Below are 22,317 nucleotides of genomic sequence, written 5' to 3'. Positions count from 1 at the left end.
ACTTGAAGCCCCACAAGTTATGAAGCAGCGGTCTAAAGACCGCTGCTCCATAACCTGTCCATCTGCTCTGAGAAGGCGGACAGAGATCGCCGGAAATCAACCCGATCCAATACGATTGGGTTGATTGACACCCCCTGCGAGAGGCCGATTGGCCGCGAATCTGCAGGGGGCGGTGTTGCACCAGCAGTTCACAAGAACTGCTGGTGCAATGCTGAATGCGGAGAGCGTATTGCTGTCCGCATTCAGCGAGGTCTGTCGGACATGATCCGCTGATCAGATCATGTCGGACAGACATTTGATAAATAGGCCCCCAAATACAGTATCTCTCTATCAAAGCCCCCCACCAAGGGCATTCATTTTATCTAAATCTTGTTTACATGGGTTTGTCTTTTTTATAACCAGAAATTAAAGGGACATTATACACTAGATTTTTCTTTGCATAAGTGTTTTGTAGATGATCCATTTATATAGCCTATACAGCTTTTTTTATGGTATAGTTTTGCTTATTTTTAGATAACATTGTGCTGATTTGCTGACTCCTAACCAAGCCCCAAAGTTTTAGAATTATACTGATGTCTACAGACTCTTGCTGGCTCCTGTTTCTGTAAAGAGTCTTTTTATATGCAGAGGAAGGGGGAGGGGGGAGTGTCTGCTTTTTTCCTATAGAACCACTTGCAGTTGGTGTCCCAGCCTAACCTTTTCAACTGAGCTTCTAAGTAAGTTTTTAAACATTTTTATACTGGATTTTTAGATCAGTATCTGTGCATATTGTTCTTTATATTAGTGTCTATTGCATGCAGTTATATGAAAATTGATATACACTGTCCCTTTAAGTGAGGTTTACAATAGGCAAAATCAGCTATTTCAGATGAGAAAATAAGGGTGAAAGAGCTATTTGTAAACAATTTAATACACCCTGTAAATTGGGAATGCACTAGAGGGGAGAAAATATGTCCCTTTAAAGATAAGGGGAATTCAGACTCTAAACATGGTAACATTTCTCTTTTAAGAAATCGTTAAAGGGACAGTCAACACTAAACTTGTCATGCAGAGTCTGCAGAGGCTTAGATACAAGGTAATCACAGAGGTAAAAAGTATAATAATATAACTGTGTTGGTTGTGAAAAACTGGTAAATGGGTAATAAAGGGATTATCTATCTTTTAAAACAATAACAATTCTATTGTAGACTGTCCCTTTAAGATTGAACAGAATCTATTTAAAAAGTGGGGTGAAGACAATTTGTAAATGTATAACCCTCACCTGAGCAGGCAGTTGGTAGAGGGTCGCGCAGACACTCAGGCCAAGCATGACCCGGGTTCCTAGGGACACTGGGCCCACTAGAGCAGCGTACAAGTGTTGGGGGAGCGTGGAGCCTGTCCGGACAACATTTTGTCTCTGTGGAGGAGGTGCGGAATCTTGGCTGAAAGAGTGAGACAGATATAGCATGAGTATACGGTGCTTGAGGATAAAACACAGAATCATGGAAGGACAGGGTAGATTACCTTGGGAGGTAAAGGAGGAGGAGACTCATTGATTTGCAAGGTGTCCGCATTATTGGCTGGGCTGTGCAGGGGTAAAAAAAATGTGGTAAAATATATTAGTTGTAAAGTGTGGCAGATATGTAGATGAACTCTGAAAACCTGAGATTCAAATAGAACATACAATTTTAACCAACTTTATAATTTACTTCTATTATCACATTTTCTTCGTACTCTTGGTATCTTTTGTTGAAAATCAGGGATGTAAGCTGAGGTGCGTTCACATGCCTGGAGCACTATATGGTGTTCAAGTCCCATTGCTTACTCTATGTATAAAGTAGCTATTTTTATGTAGCTAGACAGAGAAAAACATAATTTATGTAAGAACTTACCTGATGTTACGGTTACCCTTAGTCTCGCTGAGAGATGGACCGCTTAGTAGCCTGGATCCCTATTGCTGAAGAGGGGAGAAGCTGCTTTCCATAGTATTCTATATGAGTCTCGCAAATATAGAATAATCCCCCTTAGCTGTAGTACAGCTAGGATACCCTTCTGCCCACAAAAACGAGCCAACGCTGCGATTGAGGGTCAACCAAGAACTCAGGACTGGGATGCCCAGCCTGCTTTTTATTGAGGTTACATGCACACAGGGCACTCCCAGGGGGGGAAGCATAAAATCCCCCATCACACATTTAGATAGAGAGACAATGTCCTTTGACAGGCCACAATAGGATTACAGTACTTCAGATAACAAGTTACACATAAAAAAACAATGCAGTCCATCTTATCAATTAGCAGTCTGACTCCGGAGGTGATTAGACAATGGGAATGTTTTATCACTAAACTTAATTAGAGCTGAGGCCAGCAAACTTGTATTTAGAAAATAGTTTCTAAAAGCTGAAAAAAAGTTAACTCTTTATGAAATGATACTTGTTACGGTTTTCTTGGAGCCCTTCTTAGGCGCTGGCTTGGCTGGTTCAGGCATTGCTGCTGGGAAATAAGCTCTTCACAACAAAATAACTAATGCTTCTGTAACAGTGCTCCCTTTCTGTGGAACACTCTGGCAGACACGGTCTGACCCCTTTTCGGGGCAGACTAAGGCTGTCCAGACCGCTGGTTATGCGGGGCTGAGGTCGGTTTGTCTGGACAACCCGTCGGCGTTGCCATTCTGTTTCCCAGGTCTGTAAGTAATGGTGAAATTGAAGGGTTGCAACGCTAAACTCCAACGTAATAGCCTGCCGTTATCTCCAGAGACCCGGTTCAGCCACACCAACGGGTTATGGTCGGTGACCAGAGTGAACTCCTGCCCATATAAATAGGGAGTCAATTTCTTTAATGCCCACACCAAAGCCAAATACTCCTTTTCGACCGCTGCATAGCTGACTTCGCGGGGCAGGAGCTTCCGGCTGATGTAGGCAACTGGATGCTCCCCTCCATCTTCGCCTACTTGGCTGAGGACGGCTCCCAGCCCGAACATGGAAGCATCTGTATGGACGATAAAACGTTTGTTAAGGGCTGGGGCCGCCAAGACAGGAGCGTTAATTAGAGCATTTTTGAGAGCCTGAAAAGCCGTTTCACAGTGGGGAGACCACAGGACCTGTCGAGGTAAGTTCTTCTTGGTCAAGTCAGTCAGGGGTTTGGCAAGTGTGCTGTAGTCTGGTACGAACGTCTATAGTACCCTGCCGTGCCCAGGAAGGCTAGGACCTGAGTCTTAGTGATGGGGGTGGGCCAATTGGCGACAGCTTCTATCTTGGCTGGCTCTGGTCGCTGCTTTCCACACCCCACCCAGTGACCCAGGTACTGTACCTCGGCCATCCCAAAGTGGCATTTTTCTGGCTTCAGAGTCAGGCCAGCAGCCCGGATCTGATCCAGAACCATTCCTACGTGAGCTAAGTGGTCCTCCCAGGACTCACTGTGGATCGCTATGTCGTCCAGGTAGGCGCAAGCAAAACTCTGGAAGCCATCCAGGAGCCTATCCACCAAGCGTTGGAATGTAGCTGGGGCATTCTTCATCCCAAACGGCATTACCCTAAACTGATATAAGCCGAATGGGGTGACGAATGCCGACTTGGGGATAGCCTCCGGGGCCAGGGGAATCTGCCAGTAACCTTTGCAGAGGTCAATAGTGGTCAGGTAATTTCCCCTGGCTATACGATCGAGTAGCTCGTCTACCCTGGGCATAGGGTAAGCGTCCGTCATGGTTTTTTCATTGAGCCTCCGATAGTCTACGCAGAACCGGGTGGTCGCATCTTTCTTGGGCACGAAGACAACTGGGGAGGCCCAGGGACTATCGGAGGGCTCAATTACCCTGAGTTGGAGCATCTCATCGATCTCCTTCTTCATTCCTGTCCTAACTGCTTCGGGGATTCGGTACGGAGCCTGGCGCAAGGGAGCTTGTCCCGGAGTATCTACCTGGTGGGTGGTTAAAGTAGTGTACCCTGGCTTCGGGGAGAAGGTAAGGTGTTTGGACTGTAGGAGTTGGTTGAGCTGCTCCCTTTCAGTGGGGCTAAGTCGGTCTCCTATCTGAACCTGAGCCACTATACCTGTGGGGAGACTCTTTTCTAATAGGTCTGGAATGGGTAGACTGTCGGGGTCTTCCTGAGGGGAACAACATACGGCCGTAACGTTCTCTGGTCGCTCAAAATATTCCTTGAGCATGTTTACATGGAATGTCTTTCTAAGATTGTTGTCGTGGCAGCTAGCTATCACAAAAGTGGTGTCTCCCCTTTTCTCTACGATCTGGTAGGGACCCTGCCAGGACGCCTGCAATTTGTCTGTCTTCACTGGCTTAAGTACTAACACCTTTTGTCCTATGGTGAAGATTCTCTTTCGGGCCCCCCGATCGTACCATACTTTATGTCTTCTCTGGGCCGACTGGAGATTAGCCCGCACGGATTTGGCTAATTGCTCCATTCGATCCCTGAGTTCCAGCACGTATGGCACAATGGGGACACCGTCAGTGTCCATCTCTCCCTCCCAGTGCTCCCGGATCAGGTTTAGGGGTCCCCGTACCTTTCTTCCGTAGAGCAACTCGAAGGGAGAGAACCCTGTCGTTTCCTGGGGCACCTCCCGATAAGCAAATAGGAGGTGCGGCAGGAAGCGTTCCCAGTCTCGTATTCCTGAGTGAACGTCTTGAGCATTTGCTTGAGGGTCCCATTGAACCTCTCACACAGCCCGTTCGTCTGGGGGTGGTATGGGGAGCTCAAGAGGGACTTAATTTTGCAAACCTGCCAGAGTTGTTGGGTCAATTCAGCCATAAATTGGGTGCCTCGGTAGGATAGGATTTCTTTTGGAAATCCTACCCGGGAGAACACCTGTACTAGTGCATTCGCTACCGTATCCGCTTGTATGTTGGATAGGGCGACAGCCTCTGGGTACCTGGTAGCGTAGTCCACTACGGTAAGAATGTAGCGCTTACCGGAGGGACTAGGGGTAGCCAGTGGTCCCACTAGGTCAATAGCAACCCGGCTGAAGGGTTCCTCTACAATGGGCATATTTACTAGATGGGCTTTAGGGTGACCGCCTCGCCTTCCTACTCGTTGACACACATCGCAGGTGTTACAGTAAGTTCTAACGTCAGCGTGTACCCCTGGCCAAAAGAACGTGTGAGTAATGCGGTGTAGGGTACGGGTTACGGCTAGGTGACCTGCTAAGGGGATGTCGTGGCCTATCTTGAGGATTTCTTGACGGTATTTGTGGGGCACTACCAGCTGTCGCCTACGCTGTCCCCTTTTCTCTGTCCAGCGGTATAGTTTCCCTTTTTCCCATAAGAATGTTTCGTTATCTGCCCCGCCCCCTCCGGTCTCTGCTCGTTCCCGGTACTTTTGTAAGGTCGGGTCAGTCTTAGACTCTGTCTCGAAAGCATCTGGGGTGTCCCAGGGTATGGGGCCTAACATGTCAGGCAAGGTCGGGGTAGGGCTTACCTGTGTCTCCCGCACTGGTGAGAGCTCTCGCTCTGTCCGGGCTTGGGCCCGTGTAGTCACTGGGTCCGCCTCGTTGTTGCATACTGGAGCATAGGCAGAAGTCATGGGGCCCAAATCGTTGCCCAGTAGAACTTCGGCAGGTAAATTATCCATTATGCCCACGTTCACAGCCCCCTTTCCCGCTCCCCAATCAAGATGCACTTTAGCTGTTGGAATTTTGTACACATCCCCCCCCGCCACTCTAACGGCCACAGTCTGTCCGGATCGCTTGTGCCCCGGCACCAAATGACTCTGTACCAGCGTAATAGTAGCCCCTGTGTCTCTCAATCCCTCGGTAGATCGCCCCTCGAGCCATACCTTCTGCCGATGGTGCTGGCGGTTATCTGAGGCAGCATATACAGGGTCTGCCTCGTGAAGCGGCCCCAAATATTCCTCCATAGGGGCCGCCTCTTGGTTAACACAGAGGGCCTGGGCCGGACGATATGACCCAGAGGGGTAATTGTAATTCCTGGGTGTCTGATGCGTATTAAGAGGGCAGCTAGCCATGAAATGCCCTGGTTGCTTGCATCGGTGGCAAGTCGGTCTGGGACGCTCAGAGCTGTTATTGGGTGGTCCTGAGTGTCGGGCGGGCCCTGCGGGCACCGGGGCTCGGAATTCAGCACGAGGGGGTGCACGGTAAACCTCTCTGGGTTCGACCCGTGCTGGAGCTCGGTAGTTCGTGGGTTCGTGAAGACGGGAGTCATAATGTTCATCGGCCAATTTGGCTGCTTCGTCTAAGGTAGAAGGCCGCCTGTCTCGCAGCCATTCCTTCCCTTGCTGTTCCATGCCATTATAAAAATGTTCTAAGAGAAACAATTGTAAAATTTCCTCACCAGTCACCGCTTTACTTCCGCTCATCCAGTGATTTGCCGCTCTCCGCATTCGGTGCGCCCATTCCATATGGGTATCGTTAGGCTTCTTTTTCGTGCCCCGAAACTGTCGGCGATACGTGTCCGGAGTTACCGCGTACCGTCGCAACAGTGTCTCCTTAACTAGCTCATACTGTGTCACTTCCTCAGCCCCCAGAGTATGAAAGGCTTCCAGGGCTCGCCCGGATAGTTTCCCAGACAATATCGTGGGCCACTCTCTGTTGGGAATCTGGTGCAGGGCACATTGCCTTTCGAAGTCCGCCAAATATTCATCAATCCCTGTCTCGCTCTCTAGGAAGGGTCGAAATGCCGCATAGGGTATCTTGGGCCTCCCAGCATTTTCGACAGGGATGATTACCTGCGGGGCTTCAGCATTGCGGTGTGCGTTCGCTAGGTTGAGTTTGTGGGCTCGAGTCTCTCGTATATCCTCGTCCGCTTCCGCCATCAACTGCTGTACCAATTCCATGGAGGGGTTCGGCCCGTACAGTGAGAGCCTCTCCCGAACAATCCTGGTTTTTTCGTCACTAATCGTGGTCGGTGTTTCCGCCATTGTGAAGCTCTGATCCAGTTCGGTCAATTCTGCTATCAGCTCTCTCCTCGGCCGGTTGCTGGCGTACCCCCCTCTGCTTTCAAGTAAATCCTTTAGGGTTGTACGTTTCAATTTTTCGTAAGCGCTCTCCATCCGTTCTGTACCTCTCCTAGGAAATCCAGGAAAATCCCACCGCTGCCGCCAAATGTTACGGTTACCCTTAGTCTCGCTGAGAGATGGACCGCTTAGTAGCCTGGATCCCTATTGCTGAAGAGGGGAGAAGCTGCTTTCCATAGTATTCTATATGAGTCTCGCAAATGTAGAATAATCCCCCTTAGCTGTAATACAGCTAGGATACCCTTCTGCCCACAAAAACGAGTCAACGCTGCGATTGAGGGTCAACCAAGAACTCAGGACTGGGATGCCCAGCCTGCTTTTTATTGAGGTTACATGCACACAGGGCACTCCCAGGGGGGGAAGCATAAAATCCCCCATCACACATTTAGATAGAGAGACAATGTCCTTTGACAGGCCACAGTACTTCAGATAACAAGTTACACATAAAAAAACAATGCAGTCCATCTTATCAATTAGCAGTCTGACTCCGGAGGTGATTAGACAATGGGAATGTTTTATCACTAAACTTAATTAGAGCTGAGGCCAGCAAACTTGTATTTAGAAAATAGTTTCTAAAAGCTAAAAAAAAGTTAACTCTTTATGAAATGATACTTGTTACGGTTTTCTTGGAGCCCTTCTTAGGCACTGGCTTGGCTGGTTCAGGCATTGCTGCTGGGAAATAAGCTCTTCACAACAAAATAACTAATGCTTCTGTAACACCTGATAACTTCATTTCTTTCATATTGGCAAGAGTCCATGAGCTAGTGAAGTATGGGATATACAATCCTACCAGGAGGGGCAAAGTTTCCCAAACCTCAAAATGCCTATAAATACACCCCTCACCACACCCACAATTCAGTTTAACAAATAGCCAAGTAGTGGGGTGATAAAGAAAGGATAAAAAAGCATAAAAAAAGGAATTTGGAAATAATTGTGCTTTATACAAAAAATCATAACCAGCATAAAAAGGGTGGGTCTCATGGACTCTTGCCAATATGAAAGAAATGAATTTATCAGGTAAGTTCTTACATAAATTATGTTTTCTTTCATGTAATTGGCAAGAGTCCATGAGCTAGTGACGTATGGGATAGTAATACCCAAGATGTGAAACTCCACAGAAGAGTCACTAGAGAGGGAGAGATAAAAATAATAACAGCCATTTTCTGCTGAAAAAATTAATCCACAACCCAAAATATAAATTTATTCTCATAAATGAAAAGAAAAAACTTAAACATAAGCAGAGGAATCAAACTGAAACAGCTGCCTGAAAAACTTTTCTACCAAAAACATCAAAACGGTAGAATTTAGTAAATGTATGCAAAGAAGACCAAGTTGCTGCTTTGCAAATCTGATCAACTGAAGAAGCTTCATTCTTAAAAATGGAGACTGATCTAGTAGAAGGAGCTGTAATTCTCTGAGGCGGGCCTGACCCGACTCCAAATAAGCCTGATGAATCAAAAGCTTTAACCAAGATGCCAAGGAAATGGCAGAAGCCTTCTGACCTTTCCTAGAACCAGAAAAGACAACAAATAGACTAGACGTCTTCCTGAAATCTTTAGTAGCTTCAACATTATATTTCAAAGCTCTTACAACATCCAAAGAATGTAAGGATCTCTACAAAGAATTCTTAGGATTAGGACACAAGGAAGGGACAACAATTTCTCTATTAATGTTGTTAAAATTCAAAACCTTAGGTAGAAATTTAAATGAAGTCTGCAAAACTGCCTTATCCTGATGGAAAATCAGAAAAGGAGATTCACAAGAAAGAGCAGACAATTCGGAAACTCTTCTATCAGAAGAGATTGCCAAAAGGAACAACACTTTCCAAGAAAGTAGTTTAATGTCCAAAGAATGCATAGGCTCAAAAGGAGGAGCCTGTAAAGCCTTCAAAACCAAATTAAGACTCCAAGGAGGAGAGATTGAATTAATGACAGGCATGATACGAACCAAAGCCTTAACAAAACAGTGAATATCAGGAAGCTTAGCAATCTTTCTGTGAAATAAAACAGAAAGAGCAGAGATTTGTCCCTTCAATGAACTTGCAGACAAACCCTTATCCAAACCATCCTGAAGAAACTGTAACATTCTAGGAATTCTAAAAGAATGCCTTAAGAATTTATGAGAAGAACATGAAATATAAGACTTCCAAACTCGATAATAAATCTTCCTAGAAACAGATTTACGAGCCTGTAACATAGTATTAAAGGGACAGTCAAGTCCAAAAAAACCTTTCATGATTCAAATAGGGCATGCAATTTTAAACAACTTTCCAATTTCCTATTATCACCAATTTTGCTTTGTTCTCTTGGTATTCTTATTTGAAAGCTAAACCTAGGAGGTTCATATGCTAATTTCTTAGACCTTGAAGACCGCCTCTAATCTAAATGCATTTGATAGTTTTTCACCACTAGAGGGCATTAGTTCATGTGTTTCATATAGATAACATTGAGCTCATGCACGTGAATTTACCATGGAGTCAGCTCTGATTGGCTAAAATGCAAGTCTGTCAAAAGAACTGAAATAAGGGGGCAGTCTGCCAAGGCTTAAATACAAGGTAATTACAGAGGTAAAACGTGTATAATTATAACTGTGTTGGTTATGCAAAACTGGGGAATTGGTAATTAAGGGATTATCTATCTTTAAAACAACAAAAATTCTGGTGTTGACTGTCCCTTTAATCACTGAGTCAGAGAAACTTCTATGACTAAGCACTAGGCATTGAATCTCCATACCTTCAAATTTAATGATTTGAGATTCTGATGGAAAAACGGACCTTGAGACAGAAGGTCTGGTCTTAAAGGAAGTGGCCAAGGTTGGCAACTGGACATCCGAACAAGATCTGCATACCAAAACCTGTGAGGCCATGCTAGAACTACCAGCAACACAAACGATTGTTCCATGATGATCTTGGAAATCACTCTTGAAAGAAGAACTAGAGGCGGGAAGATATAAGCAGGTTGATAACAACAAAGAATTGCTAACGCATCCACCGCCTCCGCCTGAGGATCCCTGGACCTGGACAGGTACCTGGGAAGTTTCTTGTTTAGATGGGAAGCCATCAGATCTATTTCTGGAAGACCCCACATCAGAACAAACTGAAAAAAAACATCTGGATGGAGCGACCACTCCCCCGGATGTAAAGTCTGACGGCTGAGATAATCCGCTTCCCAATTGTCTACACCTGGGATATGAACCGCAGAAATTCGTCAGGAGCTGGATTCCGCCCAAGAAAGTATCCAAGATACTTCTTTCATAGCTTAGGGACTGTGAGTCCCACCCTGATGATTGACATATGCCACAGTTGTGATATTGTCTGTCTGAAAACAAATGAATGGTTCTCTCTTCAACAGAGGCCAAACCTGAAGAGCCCTGAAAATAGCACAGAGTTCTAAAATATTGATTGGTATCCTCGCCTCTTGAGATTTCCAAACCCCTTGTGCTGTCAGAGATCCCCAGACAGCTCCCCAACCTGAAAGACTTGCATCTGTTGTGATCACAGCCCAGGTTGGATGAACAAAAGAGGCCCCTTGAACTATACGATGGTGATCTAACTACCATGTCAGAGAGAGTCGAACATTGGGATTTAAAGATATTGCTGCAGTCATGAAACCTAAAACTTCCATGCACATAGCTACTGAAGGGAATAATTGAGACTGAAAGTTCCGACAAGCTGAAACCAATTTTAATCTTCTCTTGTCTGTTAGAGACAGATTCATTGACACTGAATCGATCTGGAAACCTAAAAAGGTGACCCATGTCTGAGGAATCAAGGAACTTTTTGGTAAATTGATCCTCCAACCATGTTTTTGAAGAAACAACACTAGTTGATTTGTGTGAGATTCTGCAGAATGTAAAGACTGAGCTAGTACCAAGATATCGTCCAAATAAGGAAACACTGCAATACCCCGTTCTCTGATTACAGAGAGTAGGGCACCGAGAACCTTTGAAAAGATTCTTTGAGCTGTCGCTAGGCCAAATGGAAGAGCGACAAATTGGTAATGCTTGTCTAGAAAAGAGTATCTCAGAAACTGATAGTGGTCTGGATGAATCGGAATATGAAGATATGCATCCTGTAAGTCTATCGTGGACATATAATGACCTTGCTGAACAAAAGGCAGAATAGTCCTTATAGTCACCACTTTGAAAGTTGGCACTCTTACAAAACGATTCAACTGAACCCAGAACTGGCCTGAATGAATTTTCTTTCTTTGGGACAATGAATAGATTTGAATAAAACCCCAGACCCTGTTCCTGAAACGGAACTGGTATGATTACTCCTGAAAGCTCCAGGTCTGAAACACATTTCAGAAAAGCCTGAGCCTTTACTGGATTTGCTGGGATGCGTGAGAGAAAAAATCTTCTCACAGGAGGTCTTACTCTGAATCCTATGCGGTATCCTTGAGAGACAATACTCTAAATCCATTGATTTTGGACAGAATCTGCCCAAATACTTTGGAAGAATCTTAATCTGTCCCCTACCAGCTGAGCTGGAATGAGGGCCGCACCTTCATGCAGACTTGGGGGCTCGCTTTGGTTTCTTAAACGGCTTGGATTTATTCCAACTTGAAGAAGGTTTCCAATTGGAACCAGATTCTTTGGGGGAATGATTGGGTTTCTGTTTCTAATTTTGTCGAAAGGAACGAAAATGGTTAGAAACTTTAGATTTACCCTTAGGTCTTTTATCCTGAGGCAAAAACACTCCCTTCCCCCCAGTTGAAATAATTGAATCCAACTGAGAACCAAATAAATTATTACCTTGGAAAGAAAGAGATAGTAATCTAGACTTAGATACCATGCCAGCATTCCAATATTTGAGCCACAAAGCTCTTCTAGCTAAAATAGCTAAATACATAGATTTAACATAAATTTTGATTATATAAAAAAATGGATTCACAGATAAAATGATTAGCATGTTGAAGCAAGCGAACAATGCTAGACAAATCAGGATCTGTTTCCTGTTGCGCTAAACTTTCTAACCAAAAAATTGATGCAGCTGCAACATTAGCCATATAAATGGCAGGCCTGAGAAGATAGCCAGAATATAAATAAGCTTTCCTTAGATAAGATTCAAGTTTCCTATCTAAAGGGTCCTTAAAGGAAGTACTATTTTCCATAGGAATAGTAGTACGTTTGGCAAGAATAGAAATAGCCTCATCAACTCTGGGGATCTTTTCCTAAAACTCCAAACTAACTGCTGGCAAAGGATACAATTTTTTAAACCTTGAAGAAGGGATAAAAGAAGTACCAGGCCTATTTCATTCCTTAGAAATCAAATCAGAAATAGCATCAGGAACTGGAAAAACCTCTGGAGTAACCACAGGAGGTTTATAAACAGAGTTTAAAAGCTTACTAGTTTTAATATCAAGAGGACTAGTTTCCTCAATATCCAACGTAATCAACACCTCTTTTAAAAAGGAACGAATATACTCCATTTTAAATAAATAAGTAGATTTGTCAGTGTCAATATCTGAGGTAGGATCTTCTGAATCAGATAGATCCTCATCAGAGGAGGATAATTCAGTATGTTGTCGGTCATTATGAGAAGTTTTAAAAGACCTTTTACGTTTATTAGAAGGCGGGATAACAGACAAAGCCTTCTGAATCGCATCAGCAACAAAATCTTTTATATTCACAGGGATATCATGTACATTAGATGTTGAAGGAACAACAGGCATTGTACTATTACTGATGGATACATTCTCTGCATGTAAAAGCTTATCATGACAACTATTACATGCCACAGCTGGAGATATAATCTCCACAAATTTACAACAGATACAATTCGCTTTGGTAGAACTGTTATCAGGCAGCAGGGTTCCAACAGTGGTTTCTGAGACAGGATCAGATTGAGACATCTTGCAAATGTAAGAGAAAAAAAACAACATATAAAGCAAAATGATCAATTTCCTTATATGGCAGTTTCAGGAATGGGGAAAAAATGCAAACAGCATAGCCCTCTGAAATAGAAAAAGGCAAGAGGCACATAAGAATGGGGTTTTATATAATGAAATTATTTGGCGCCAAGTATAACGCACAACGCAACATGAAATTTTTTGGCGCTAACAACATACAGAAATGACACACTTGCGTCATTGCAGACACAACTTTGTGCAAGGAACTCGGCATCAACTAAGACGCCGGAAATGACGAACTTGCATCACCGGACTTACCGTTGCGCCAAGAATGACGCAATAAACATCAGCATTTTGCACCTTGTGAGCCTAATTTTGCCCGCAAATTTTTTTATGAAAAAGTAGTTAATTTGAAAAAAGACTGAACCCCAGGTAAGAAAAATATTTTCCTAAATATTTTTTTTCACAAATATAAAACTGAATAGTCTGCAAAAGGAAATACACATAAACCTGACTCATGGCAAATATAAGTACAATACATATATTTAGAACTTTATAATAATACATAAAGTGCCAAACCATAGCTGAGAGTGTCTTAAGTAACGAAAATATACTTACCGAGACACCCATCCACATATAGCAGATAGCCAAACCAGTACTGAAACAGTTATCAGTAGAGGTAATGGAATATGAGAGTATATCGTCCATATGAAAAAGGGAGGTAGGAGATGAATCTCTACGACCGATAACGGAGAACCTATGAAACAGATTTCCCGCCAGGAAAACCATTGCATTCAATAGGTGATACTCCCTTCACATCCCTCTGACATTCACTGTACTCTGAGAGGAATCGGGCTTCAAAATGCTGAGAATGGCATGTGGGGGTAGAAATCTAGCACAAACTCACTTCACCACCTCCATAGAAGGCAATGTTTGTAAAACTGAATTGTGGGTGTGGTGAGGGGTGTATTTATAGGCATTTTGAGGTTTGGGAAACTTTGCCCCTCCTGGTAGGATTGTATATCCCATACAGGCAAAGAGCACCACAGTCAAACTGTTAAGTTTCACTTCCCTTCCCACATCCCCCAGTCATTCGACCGGAAATAAATAAATTTATCAGGTAAGCATAAATTTCCTTTTCTTTCCTGAGATACGGTGAGTCACGGCTTGAGTAATTTATTTTGGGAACCAATACCCAAGCTAGAGGACACGGATAAATAGGGAGGGACAAGACAGGCAGTCTTAAACAGAAGGCACCACCGCTTGAAGAACCTTTCTCCCAAAAAAAAGCCTCAGCCAAGGCAAAAATATCAAATTTGGAAAAAGTATGTAGAGAAGACCAAGTTGCAGCCTTGCAAATTTGCTCTACAAGAGCCTCATGATTAAAAACTCAAGAAGAGGAAACAGCTCTGATAGAATGAGCCATAAATGTCTCAGAAGGTTGCTGACCAGCAGTCTCATAAGCCAAAAGAATAATACTTCTCAACCAGAGAGAAAGAGCAGCAGCAGAAGTTTTCTGACCTCTACATTTCCCAAAGAAACAAACAGGGCAGAAGACTGGCGAAAGTCCATATTCGCCTGCAGATTGAATTTAAGAGCCTGCACAACATCCAAGTTGTGCAATAAACGCTCCTTATAAGAGGAAGGATTAGGCCATAAAGAAGGAACAACAATGTCCTGATTAATATTCCTATCCGAAACAACTATAGGAAGGAAACCTAACTTAGTACGAAGAACCACCTTATCGGTATGAAAGATAAGACAAGGCGAGTCATACTGCAAAGCTGAGAGTTCCGAGACTCTCCGAGCAGAAGAGATAGCAATAAAAACCTTCCAAGATAATAACTTAATATCTATGGAATGCAATGGCTCAAAAGGAGCCTGCTGAAAAAACTTTAAGAACAAGGTTAAGGCTCAAAGGAGGAGCAACAGACTTAAACACAGGCCTTATTCTGACCAAGGCCTGACAAACAAATTGCACATCTGGCACGTCCACCAGACGCTTATGTAGCAAAATAGATCATGCAGAAACTGACCCTTCAGGATACTGACTGACAAACCCTTCTCCAAACCTTCCTGGAGAAAGGCCAAAATCCTAGGAATCCTGACCCTACTCCAAGAGTAGCCCTTGGATTCAATAAAGATATATGTCACACCTTATGGAAAATCTGTCTAGTAACAGGCTTTCGGCCTGAATCATGGTAACAACGACCGAATCAAAAAAACACGCATAGACAGAACTAAGCGTTCAATCTCAAAGCAAACAGTTCAGAGAAATGAGAGTTGGAAGAAAGAAGGAACCCTGATCAGAAGTTCCTTCCTTAGAGGCAGTCTCCAAAGTGGGAGAGACGACATCTCCACTAGGTCTGCAAACCAGACCGTCATCAGAATCACCAACGCTCTTTCCTGAAACGAATAATGACTTGTGAAAGAAGAACAAACAGATGAAACAAGTATGCCAGCCTGAAATCCCTAAGGACCACTAGACCATCTCCCAGAGTGGTCTGAGGATCTCTTGATCTTGAACCGTACCTTGGAAGCTTGGCATTCTTACGAGACGCTATCCGATCCCACTCTGGAACCCCCCATTTGAAGGTTTAAGCTGGAGAACACCTCTGGAAGGAGTTTCTACTCCCCAGGATAAAAAGTCTGTCTGCTCAGGAAATCCGCTTCCCAGAAGACCACTCCTGGAAAGTGGGTGGCAGATAGACAGCAATAGTGAGCTGCCGCCCACAGAACAATCCAAGCCATCTCCTTCATGGCTAAGAAACTCTGAGTTCCTTCCTGATGGTTTGTAGCTGTAAACCACAGAAGTTATGTTGTCTGATAGGAACGTGATAAACCAGGTTAAGGACAACTGAGGCCAAGCCATCAGAACATTGGGAATCGTTCTCAACTCCAAAATGTAGATAGGAAGAGCAGACTCCTCCTGAGTCCAAAGACCCTGTGCCTGTAACAAGTCCCAGACTGCCCCCCAGCCCAGTAGGCTGGTGTCCGTGAACACAATCTCACCCAGGAACATCTCCGATAGCAAGTGCCCTGAGACAGATGTTCCTGAGAAACCAACCATGGAAGAAAGTCTTGAACTTTCTTCCGAGACAGATCCGTAGGACCCCCATTCCAATGACTGAGCATGCACAACTGCATAGCTCCCAAACAGAATCGAGCAAAGGGAATGATGTCCATAGAAACAATCATTGGACCAGTTTGAACAGGGGCTGAAGAGAGAGACCAGAGGAAAATATCTTAGCTTTTCTGACCAATGCCAGATAAAATTCTCCTAGATAGGGTATCTATTATGGACCCTAAGAAAAACTACCCTTGTCATTGGAACAAGGGAACACTTTCCTAAGTTTACTTCCAGGAACAAAAAGACAACAAGATCTCTGAATGAGAGTTTGCTTGTTGAAAGATGGCGCCTGAACCAATAACCAGGTACAGCGCTACAACAATTCCCCAAGACCAAATCACTGCTAAGAGAGCCCCCAGAACCTTTAATAAATTCTGGGAGCTGTGGCAAGGTCAAATGGAACACAAACTGAAAGGAATTGCCTAGAAAAGCAAATCTCAGGAACTTGATATGATCCCAGAAAATGGAAACATAAAAATACACAGCCTTCAGGTCTATGGTTGTCATAAAATGACCCTCTTGGACTAATGAAGGACGGTACTCTAAGAACTTTTTCTAGACACTACAGGTCCAGAAAAAATAGGAAGTTCCCTATATTAGGGAACCACGCACATATTGAATAGAACTGTAGGCCCTATTCCTGTACAGAAAGTGGAACCACACTCCCAGGGTAAAAAGTTTCCATAAGCAAATCAAAAATGCCTCTCTCTTATCTGATCAGCAGATAGACCTGAGAGGTGGAACCTGCCTCTGGGAAGAAGGTATTGAAAACCACTCAGAAACCTTGAGACACTATGGTCACGGCATATCCTCTTAAGGAAACAGAAATTGAGCCCACTTGGTCTGATCCCAGATCGGGGCAAACCCTTCAAGCTGAGCTACACTCAGCTGCGGGTTGTTACTCTGACGTCCTTAGGTCTATTTTTCTTGACTATTGGTAGAAAAGATCCTTTTCCACACGTAAATCAGAAATATTTCTGCAAGACCAGGAACAAAAAACAAGGTCTTATCCTTGTAAGGAAGCACCAGAAGTTTGAGCTAAGAGGGAATCCCCCCACTACTAAAGCCAACACGCCCCGCGGGCTAGAACAGCGAAACCAGAACCTGGTTTCCAGCTTAAAAAATGGTAGCATCAGGAAGAAAAGAATTGGTTAGTTCAAAAGCCTTGATTCTGTCCTGAAACTCCTCCAAGAAGGTTGCTACCAGATTGAATCAGACAAGGCATTGCACCAAAAGGGATGATGCACTTGACACCGTGGCAATACAAACTTCAAATAAGCCTCCTTTTCATGATCCTAAAAAGGACAGTTATCCCTTACAGGGATCAAACTTCTCTTCGCCAGAGTAGAATTGGCTCCGTCTACTTCAGGCACTGTGTGTCGAGTCATTAATGGAAACATAATCTTACAGACAGGAGACAGGGAAAGTTATCCCTGGCTTTTCCTGTTCCTGTGCAAAAAGCAAGCTCCATTGCACAGTGTGGAACAGAAAACTCTTTCACAGAGGAAGGAAAATCATAGTAACTAAAAAGATTACTAGATATCCCAGAATTGACAACGACAGAATCTGAGTCATACAAAGAAGTCAAAACCTCCTTAAACAATACACAGAGGTGTTCAAGCTTAATCTGAAGGATACTAATCTGCCGACCGGACATCGCCGCCACTTTAATAAATACATTAACCCCTAAACCGCCGCACTCCCGCCTCGCAAACACTAGTTACATTTTATTAACCCCTAATCTGCCGTCCCTAACATCCCCGACACCTATCTACATTTATTAACCCCTTATCTGCCGCCCCCAACGTCGCCGCTACTATAGTAAATGTATTAACCCCTAAACCTAAGTCTAACCCCCCTAACTTAAATATAATTTAATTAAAACGAAATAAAATTACTACAATTATATTATTCCTATTTAAAACTAAATACTTACCTATAAAATAAACCCTTAGCTAGCTACAATATAACTAATAGTTACATTGTAGCTAGCTTAGGGTTTATATTTATTTTACAGGCAAGTTTGTATTTATTTCAACTAGGTACAATAGTTATTATAGTGTCACTCAATACTTGGTTTTACTTACCTGTTTTACTTGTTTTAATGTATGCTCTTGATAAAGACGTGTAATACGTTGAAACGCATTGAGCAAATAAAACCTTTTATCCTTTGTTGAAAGATTGTCAAGATCTTGTTTTGCTTTGCTGAGCTGGAATCTCCTTATTTATGGAGTAAGTTACTACATTTTTTTTCAATTATACTGGATGCTTTTGTCATTTGGGTCTCTATTAATTTATAGTCCACTTTGGATAAACCTGAAAATTCAGTATTTGACTCCAGGAACCTGTGGACTCTTGCCATCTGAAGCTACATTCCCTTTCAGCTGTAAAGATTCATCTTATGGAGTGAGTATACTGCACCCATATTAATTGGCTTCAATATATGCATCAGATCTTCAAGGGGGTAGTGTTAGGTTTTTTAAGGGGGGGATTGGGTGGGTTTTAGAGAAGGGTTGGGTGTGTGGGTTGTGGGTTTTAATGTTGTTGGAGGGGTATTGTATTTTTTTTCCAGGTAAAAGAGCTGATTACTTTTGGGCAATGCCCTGCAAAAGGCCCTTTTAAGGGCTATTTGTAATTTAGTATAGGGTAGGGATTTTTTTTTTATTTTGGGGGGCTTTTTTATTTTATTAGGGGGATTAGAGTAGGTGTAATTAGTTTAAAACTTTTGTAATTATTTTTTTATTTTCTGTAATTTAGTGTTTGTTGTTTTTCGTACTACTAGTTTATTTAATTTAATTGTATTTAATTGTAGGTAGTTTAGGTAATTCATTTAATTATAGTGTAGTGTTAGGTGTAATTTTAACTTATGTTAGGTTTTATTTTACAGGTACTTTTGTATTTATTTTAGCTAGGTAGTTATTAAATAGTTAATAACTATGTAATAACTATTCTACCTAGTTAAAATAAATACAAACTTGCTGTAAAATAAAAATAAATCCTAAAATAGCTACAATGTAATTATTAATTATATTGTAGCTATCTTATGGTTTATTTTATAGGTGAGTATTTAGTTTTAAATAGGAATTATTTATTTAATTGTAGTTATTTTATTTAGATTTATTTAAATTATATTTAAGTTAGGGGGGTGTTAGGGTTAGGGTTAGACTTAGGTTTAGGGGTTAATAACTTTATTATAGTGGCGGCGACGTTGGCGGCGGCAGATTAAGGGTTAATAAATATAATGTAGGGTTCTGCGATGTTGGGGGCAGCAGATTAGGGGTTCATAAGTATAATGTAGGTGGCGGCGGTGTCCGGAGCAGCAGAGTAGGGGTTAATAATTATAATGCAGGTGGCGACGATGTCGGGGACGGCAGATTATGGGTTAATAATTGTAAGATTAGGGGTGTTTAGACTCGGGGTTCATGTTAGGGTGTTAGGTGTAGACATAAATTTGGTTTCCCCATAGGAAACAATGGGGCTGCGTTAGGAGCTGAACGCTGCTTTTTTGCAGGTGTTAGGTTTTTTTTTCAGCCGGCTCTGCCCAATTGTTTCCTATGGGGAAATCATGCACGAGCACGTTTAGCCAGCTTGCCGCTACCGTAAGCAGCGCTGGTATTACAGTGAGATGTGGAGCTAAATTCTGCTCTACGCTCACTTTTTTGTGGCTAACGCCAGGTTGAAAAAAACCTGTAATACCAGCGTTGTCGTAAGGTAGCGTTAAAAAAAAAGTCTCGTTAGCACCGCACCCCTGTTACCGCAAAACTCGTAATCTAGCCGTATGTATTTGTTATACAAAAAACTGATATATGATATTTTCACAGAAATTAATGTGTATTTGTATTTCTAGAAATCATGATAGGCCTATCTCATGTTTTGTTTTTTTGTTTTTAAATGATTAATAATGCTAGAATTTGTACATATATATTTGCACATACTTGAATAAATATATATATATATGTGTTATGTCAGAAATCTTTTGCAAACATATTTACATGTCCCTAAATTCCTTTTTTGTTCTAAACAATGTTGTCTTTCATATCTCTGTGTTTATTTATACCACTATATGTATATAGTGTAAATTTATTATTATTATTCTGAGCAGGAATAATTGCGAATATAACATGTAATCAGGGTATCATATGTATTTATTTGCAATCAAAGGATATTTTAAGAGCTGTGCCAGTTTTCTCTCTGCACCTGTGTAACCCCTCCTGATTGCAGTCTAGTTTTAAACACCACCCCTACACAGGAGTTAAAAAATGGGCTGGCATATAAGATGACATTTGTTAATGAAAAGGAAATTCAAGAGAAGGAAGAAAAACACTGAAAATAGCATGACAGTAAAGAGGTGATTTTAATTTTTTATGTGTCTGATTCATGATAGTTCAATGTTAGGTAAACTATCCCTTTGAGCTATCATCTTAAGATTATATTGAATGAAACATCATTCGAATTTTAAAATCATTGTCTAAAATATTACACTGTGTGTCCTAATGTCATCATCAATGTTTAACTTTAATACTAATTTCACATATACTTACTTTTAAAGTATAATACACAATGTAACAAATGGCACTTACAAGTTCTGATGAGTGATCAATGACACAAGTATCGAGCAATTTGATTCATTAGTGATAGCATAAAATGTATATTTCAATCAGATTGGCTGATGTCATAAATCATGTGATTATGCATTTCCCAATTAAAAGTGGTGGAAAATTTCACTAGTTTGTGGGTTGTTTTTGAGTATTGCGTCAAATTTGGTGCGAAAAGTGTTGCGTCAAATTTGGTGCGAAGTGGAGAGTGGAACTTGTATTACATGCCTTAAACATGGTGAAAATAGATTTATCCCCCCCAAAAATAAAACAAAATAAAAGGAAGTTAGCTATATTATGAATTTATTTTATTTTTATCTCTATATCTACTAGTGCACCAAATTTGGAGCAATACTTTGCACCAAATTTGATGCAACACTTTTCACACCAAATTTGGAGCAATAATATTGTCCCCTTGCTTTGAAATAAATACATTACTACTTTTGGATTATGTTACATCTTTGTCTCATTACATTTTTATCCCTATATCTACTAGTGCACCAAATTTAAAGCAATAATATTGTTTGATTTAGAAAGAGTATACAATTTTAGTAAAGTTTCTAATTTACTTTTATTATCTAATATGCTTCATTCTCTTGCAGAATCGGCCTCAAGGGTGGTGGTTTGAATGATAGGTACACTGCGTCGGAATTGACGCCAGCGTACCTGTTGAATGTTTGATAAATTGGTAAGAGGGTCAAATGGAGTTGAATGTGACGGTGGATGATCAGTATTCCGATTGAATAACACAAGCATCGATCTGCGTCGGATTGATATCGCTGGAGCGTATATTACGTCACACATTTTAACATTTGACGATCTTGACGCTTTGTTAACTACGGCGGATCAAATCTGCGTCAAATGTAAGGCGGACTTCCAGCGCATTATCAGTTGAAGCTTTGATAAATCGGCCCCTAAGTGTTAATATTAATTAATATTAATTAAGTATAAACTTTAGATTGAAATATGAGCAGAGTAAGGTTTTATGTCTGTAACTTACTATATAAAAAGTTACAGACATAAAACCTTATTCACAAACCCCAAGAGCTATTTAAAACCCCTGCCACCTCACAGGTACCTCAGTCTTTACTTTGCCTCCGCTGGAGGTGGTTGAAGGATGAAGATGTGCATTTGATACTTCAGAGAGAGGGGTTCTCAGTCTATGTTGAGGCCTGGTTTCCCCTCAGAGTACAGTGCTTGTCATAGGGATGTTTATGGGGTATGATTTGTGGCTATTTTTTGCCTTATGGGAAATATGTTACAGACCCTACATAATAATGTAGTCTCAGGTAGTTGGGAACTCCAAACCTATTCTTTGTTCCTAGAAGTAGGGAGAACTTTCGGATCTATTCTGATATAGAAACTTTGAGCACATTTCTTTAGTTCCTACTGTTAAAATTGATACTTTTCAAACTATTCTGTGAGGTCAGTTTCTGTCCCCAATTGTTTTTGTGAATGTTTATGTTCTTATATCTAGGAACATCTTTGGTTTTCTGACTTTTGCAGTTTGTTGCTTTTCCATTTGGTCTGGATACAGTTGGATAAGCTTCGGGTACCCTCTTATCTGTAATCAGTTTTCAGGGTATTGTTTTTGTTTTTTTCTTGGACAGAGAGAGATCTTGTTTCAAGCAGTATTTCTTTTCTAAAAACTGTTGTTGTTTCTTTAACATTGGTTGGAAAATCTTTTTTTTTTCTTCAAACAGACTTTTGGTTCCCTAGATAAAGGCTTCTTCTCTGGGGCTTAGACAGTTGAGAAAAACAAAAGAGAAAATGAGCGCAAGACC

The 22,317-nt window shown here is 41.9% G+C and overlaps 1 protein-coding gene across 2 annotated transcripts in view; it reads right to left on the bottom strand.

Moving 5' to 3' along the window:
- MAP4K1 (mitogen-activated protein kinase kinase kinase kinase 1) overlaps positions 1-22,317 on the bottom strand; it is a 290,702-nt gene that overhangs the window by 40,131 nt on the left and 228,254 nt on the right. For both annotated transcript variants that reach the window (XM_053721618.1, XM_053721619.1), the window contains exons 17-18: positions 1,504-1,564; positions 1,270-1,421 (exon numbers count right to left, since the gene is read on the bottom strand). In XM_053721618.1, the coding sequence (XP_053577593.1) occupies positions 1,270-1,421; positions 1,504-1,564 (213 nt within the window). The remainder of the gene's footprint in view (positions 1-1,269; positions 1,422-1,503; positions 1,565-22,317) is intronic.

The sequence above is a fragment of the Bombina bombina genome, chromosome 7, assembly GCF_027579735.1.
Source record: "Bombina bombina isolate aBomBom1 chromosome 7, aBomBom1.pri, whole genome shotgun sequence".
Taxonomy (NCBI): Eukaryota; Metazoa; Chordata; class Amphibia; order Anura; family Bombinatoridae; genus Bombina; species Bombina bombina.
This window is presented reverse-complemented; position numbering and strand designations above follow the sequence as displayed.